Source organism: Durio zibethinus, chromosome 3 (assembly GCF_047325235.1).
Source record: "Durio zibethinus cultivar Kanyao isolate XHJ-2024 chromosome 3, ASM4732523v1, whole genome shotgun sequence".
Lineage (NCBI taxonomy): Eukaryota > Viridiplantae > Streptophyta > Magnoliopsida > Malvales > Malvaceae > Durio > Durio zibethinus.
In genome coordinates this window covers 29340354-29346276 of record NC_143164.1, presented here as the reverse complement: position 1 = coordinate 29346276, position 5923 = coordinate 29340354, and the positions used below count along the sequence as shown (strand labels likewise).

Below are 5923 nucleotides of genomic sequence, written 5' to 3'. Positions count from 1 at the left end.
GAAACTTTTAATAAAAAATATTCAACGTGTTTTAGTCGAGAAACGCCTCTAATATCAAGTCTTGGATGGCATTTATAAGTAACAACACCGTTATTTGAATATTTAGTGACGTTTGGATAATAAACACTTGAAGTTTTATAAAAACACGGAAGCTAGCGACATTTGTAAGTGAAAGGCCACTACAAAACTACTGCTAATACACCATTTTGCTGTAGTGTTAGGTATCTTTAAATAGTAGATTTTGATCTAAGAAACCAGAGTTTAGGTTCGAGAGTATGGTTACACGTGGAGAAGGTTATAGCACTCCCACAGCGCCCATCTAAAAAATTGTACCAGTTGGATTTTAGATTATCCAAGCCTTGATCATATTTATGATTTACCAGATAATTTAATATTAAAAATATATCTTAAAATTATTCAAATAGTTTGGTAGCAATTTAAGATAATTCTCTTACCTCATGAGTATTCATGGAGACTAGTGTCCCACTTTGAAAAGGCTTCGTCGTCAAATTTATTAATGTACTTTTATTCAAAAAAATTAGTAAAATCTCTTAATAGTTTAGTAAGACTTATTTTGACACAGATCTCTTAATAGTTTGGTGAGATTTTATTGTAAAAAGATTTGTAAAAATTTTGCCAATCTTATTAAGTCTCCTAATAGTTTGGTAAGACTTAATTTAAAAAGTAATCCTTCAATCGCTTGGTGGATGAAAATATTTTTTATTTTTTTTAAACTGATTTTATGAAATTTCTCAATAGTTTGGTGGATTTTGTAAAATTCAAATCCATAAAAATTCTCCAATAGTTTGGAATGATTCATGAATTTATTTGAAAATATTTTTTATTTTTACTTTTTTTGTAAATAAGTAAAATGAAACTCATAAAGAAAAAAAATCACAACAATAAGTAATGTATTTTTTTCAATTTAAAATAAGAAATAATAAGAGTAAATAAAAATAAACAAAATAACATAAATAAAATAAGAAAAATAAAGTCAAAACAGAAAATGGAGTGAAAATAGGAAGAAAATACCTACGATCGGGTCATGGTAAAACACACAAATTTAGATGCCTCAAATTTCAAGCTTTTCTTCAAAAGTATTTGAGTATGCCTCTCTTTCTAAAATGATTATTCTTCTGTCTTCTCTCTAACTAATTTTCAGAAAGTAACAAATAAATCTCAAAAGCTGATAGAGAATTTTCAAAAACCCAACAAATTATCTATAAAGCTAAAACCAAGAATCCCTAAAATACAGAAGCTTACAGAAATTCAAACTCAAAAACACCAAATCTCAATTCTAGAAAATCGAAACAAATCAAATCCAGAACCTAAAACCTCTTAGTTACTAAACAAAATTTTCTCTTTTCTCTCAAGAGTTTCTACATAATCTCTTTTTCTCTCTATCCCCATTTGCTTTTATCACAGATTTATATAAGAATTCATACTCAATCAATTTCCCTTAAATCTTTGATTTTATTTTATTTTCGTTTTAATGAAAATTGATTCTGAAATCAAATTCCAAAATCTCTCCCTATCAATTTAATGTGAATTGATTATAGAATTAAATTTCGACAATCTCTCCACATCATTTTTAATGCCAATTGATTCTGGAATTAAATCTAAAAAATCTTTCAATTACGATTGAAGCTTAATTTCAAAAAAATATTTTCGGACAAAATGATGTGTCTATATAAAGTGCATAACGCAAGTTAACTTCTTAAGTATTTCATCAGCATAAGTCATCAAGTAAGAAGAAAATTTTGAAGAATGCAGAAAGATCCATTTTTATATAAAAAAAATAGAGAAAAGGATAGCTAAAAAGATTTATAGGGAAGCATGAATGCAACCACATTAATAGAATAATAAAAAATTGCTTGCCTAAATTGACAATCAATAGGCAGATATGATTCCTAATTCAGATACGAATCATGTCCTTGATGAATATGTAACACCTTCAATTCCGCGTTAGAAATTTTTAAGGATCTACAGAAAATATATAAAGACTTAAGTGTAACAATACTTACAAGCCACTTTTTGTGGACAAAAACTGAGAAACCCATTTGGCTAAAACATACAATACCCCATAAGTCGTGTCATCATTATAGAATCACATAAAGAACATGTTTGTCTCAAACATTAAAAATGAGTCTATTAACAAATATTTCCTAGAACTAACCAGATGAGGACGAAGGAAGACCTTCACTAATATTTCACTTACAATCAATATATGGATCCGGTCAACCAAAAGAACCATTTTCTTAAATCGTTTCATTTCTAAAACATATAATTGGACTTAGAATAATAAACTAACGAGAATCAGAAGTTGTATCAAAGCCACCATCTAAGCCACATTGTTCTTGTCTATTCTATCATGTGACAGCCTAGCAAACAATGCTACACAAACTATTAAAATTATTTATCTGTAGCTCCTTTTCCACTGGTCATCCCACATCTGCCATGAAATGTCATTCAAAACTTTATTATACGGGAATATTACAGCACTTTTGAGATCTTGCGATCAATTTTTACTTGGGATATTAGTATCATATCCATGAAAGTAAAAAAGACAAACACAAACTAACTAGATCCTACAATTTCTTAGCAACAATACGGCATTGATATATTTGGTTCTACTTTATGGTGGAGATGGAAAAGCTGAAGTGGACCATACTTTGTCTGTCATTAGCCACCTATGGTCCCACCAGATGGTGGGCCATATGCTCAAGATGATCCTACGGTAAAAACTCAAGCTGGAACCTTATAGCTTTTCATACAAAGTTAATAGAAATAGACATGGGCCCAAAGCCGAAGAACTCATTTATGTTCAGTACAGCAAGATTTGGTTCTCAGAAGTCAGAATTATTAAAATCAGATTATATCTAATAAGATTCTCCCAGAACTATTTTATTTGTACCAGATAACGTTACTCCTGTATAATGTATTGTTGGTAAACTATGACGATTTCACACAAATATTCATATAATATTAATGATATGAGAAAAATTGAATTTATTTGCTTGAATGACTTCCCAAGCCATTAGGAGATTGGCTATAAAATCAATAGTAAGTTGGTCTAAACAAACATATAAATTACATCAGTTGAATTATCAATATAAATCACATCATGTTTGTAGAAACAGCATATTATTGAATTAAAATCGAGGACCGAAATTTTTAAAGGTCATGCTGCTCCATTCTCTGTCACAAAGCTGTAATAATAAATTACTATTGGCCATTATTTGTTCCATTAATAATCCATCTTATACCCAAATTTCAATTTTCATAAAGTTCAATATTTTAAGTTTCTCAAATGCTTTGCATGTCTCACATTAAAATAACTATAAGATTGGCAAGGAAACTTACGTATATAAGCAGGTGAGTACACATATGCACAAAATAAAGAGAAAGATTAAGATTAGAAAAATAGCTTACCATTCCTCTCAAAGCTCAAATATGCTTCCTGCATAAGTTAAAACTTTTAAAATTCATAATTTTTTCATAAGTTGAGCCAAATGATTTCTTTTTTAAAAATTAAGCTTTTTGTTTGTAATAAAATACATGAAACTTTTTTAAAAAGTAAAAATAAAATATAAAGATTTGAAGAATAATACAAATTCGTAAATCTTTTCTATTGATAAAATTTAAATGTATAGGGTAACTAATCTTTATAATTTTTCTAAAAAAAAATAATCTCACTCAATATCTTTAAAATAGCAGTATTCATTATAAAAGGAAATTAAAGTGGTAAGTTGGTCACATAGCTAAATTATTTCATGTTATGCAAGTTAGGTTATTACTTTATTTCTTGTTATGCAAGTTAGGTTATTACTTGGTTAAACCTGTATAAATAAACCCATGCGCTCAGTCTTTGTTTATCAACCACTAAAGACGCATAGAAGTGCTGTACAAATTTTGGTTTCCTTGGTTGATTTTCTGTTTTCTCACCATGGAGGATAATGTATTAATGTCAAACGCAATAGAGGCGAAGAAAACAAGAAGCAGCCGAGGTCGTCAACGAATTGAAATCAAGAAACTGGAAGACGAAAGCAAACGTCAAGTCACTTTCTCCAAACGTAGAAGAGGGTTGTTCAATAAAGCTAAAGAGCTTTCCACATTGTGCGGGGTAGAAGTTGGTATCCTCACATTATCAAAATCTGGAAGAGTATACACCAACGATAATGTGGAAGCAGTTCTTGATCGATATCTAGCCGAGTCATCTGGTCAGGGTAATTATTCATGGATAAAGCAGAAAGAAGTTAAAGAAGATATTAGTGGTGGGTTTTGGTTGGATCAGCCGATTGAGAACATGGGTCTGGTGGAACTGCTGGAATATGCGATGGCGCTTAATGACTTGAGAAAAAACGCAGAGGCTAGAGTGGAGGAGCTGAGCATTCAAAAATCTACTTATTTATGGCAATATGTTGCTGATCAAGAATTGAACAAGGACCGAGATTTCTGAAGGTCATGCTGCTCCATTCTGTCACTAAGCTGTAATAATATATTACTATTGGCCATTATGTTTTCCGTTAATAATCCATCTTATATCCAAATTCCAATTTTCATAGAGTTTGATATTTTAAGTTTCTCAAATGCTTTGCTTGTCTCACATTAAAATAACTATAAGATTAGCAAGGAAACTTACGTATAGAAGCAGGTGAGCACACACACATGCACAAAATAGAGAGAAAGATTAAGACTAGAAGAATAGCTTACCATTCTTCGATCAATCATAGAGCACCCATCAGCGCAAAGTAGGGCTGGAAATGTATCAAATTCTTCCGATAGACACAGAGTAAGTATGAGCCTCATCCCTTTTTGACACTCAGGTGTCTCAGCTAGAGATAAACCCCCAGTAGATCTTGTATGTGAACGGAGCAGAATGATCCACCAAAACCCAGAGTCAACCGGAGCAACTCTTCCAATGGCACTCTCTCCAAAATCTGCAATAATTGTGTCCGATTTACGTACAGGCTCGTGAAGAACTTTGAAGCTAGCTGGCATTGCACCTTCGCCTAGCTTGAATCTATCTATTCTTTTCCCCCACCCTTGAAGACGTAGGGTTTTCAAGAGAAATCTCTTAGGCTCTCCATTCATCAGAAAAGCCGGAGCACTGGGTACAAAATTTCGAACAAAAACCTGAGCAAATTATCAAACATGATCAAAGCAGTCTCAGAAAATTTCAAATCATGAGCCATAATTGACCAGATGGTAATGGATTTTCAACATTAAAAACAACTTACCAAACCTCTTTTTTACAATCAGCTACGAAGCACTGGACAGGCAAAACAGTACAATAACACATGGACACGGTAATTTTTAAAAAACTAAAGATATGAGTATGGTAGGACACGGACACACGGTAATAAAAAATATTTTATATATTTCTTATATTAAAATATGCAATATAAACATGATCTAAAATAAGTTTCATTATCCATATTATTTCTGCCCAAATAAAAAGCCGTTTCTTAATGGGTCCATTCTTCATTCATGGCCCAATATAATAAGTAAAGAAATCATATTATAATAACTAACAACTAAAGAAAGCAAAAAGACCAACAGATAAAGAAGAAATTGAATATCTCTATGCCCCGGATATTTCTCCAATCTTCCCTTTATGACTTTGACATCTCCTCTATCCTTCATCTTCTTTAACCTTCAACAAATTAACAGTCTTCGGTTTATGGCATTATCATCTCCTCCATCTTTCATCTTCTTCAACCTTCAACAAATTAAAAGGTGATGCTTCAATCTAGATATGAAATTTATCACTTGTTTGGTTTTATACTTCTGATTTATTTCTCGACGGACTTTACAATTCTCACTTCTTAGAGAAAAATTTAAGCAAAAAAAACTTTCCATGCCGTGTCCTTGCAGTTCCCTTGTCGTGTCTATTTTTTTTTTTGTTTGGTATGTCCAAGGA

At 31.4% G+C, this 5923-nt stretch overlaps 1 protein-coding gene across 1 annotated transcript; it reads left to right on the top strand.

Annotated features, from left to right (window-relative positions):
* The first annotated feature begins 3804 nt into the window (after positions 1–3804).
* On the top strand, positions 3805–5036 carry LOC111318496 (agamous-like MADS-box protein AGL61). The gene has a single exon (XM_022921358.2). It carries the CDS (start codon positions 3947–3949, stop codon positions 4457–4459), a length of 513 nt encoding a protein of 170 aa, XP_022777093.2. The 5' UTR covers positions 3805–3946; the 3' UTR covers positions 4460–5036.
* The last annotated feature ends 887 nt before the right edge of the window (positions 5037–5923 follow it).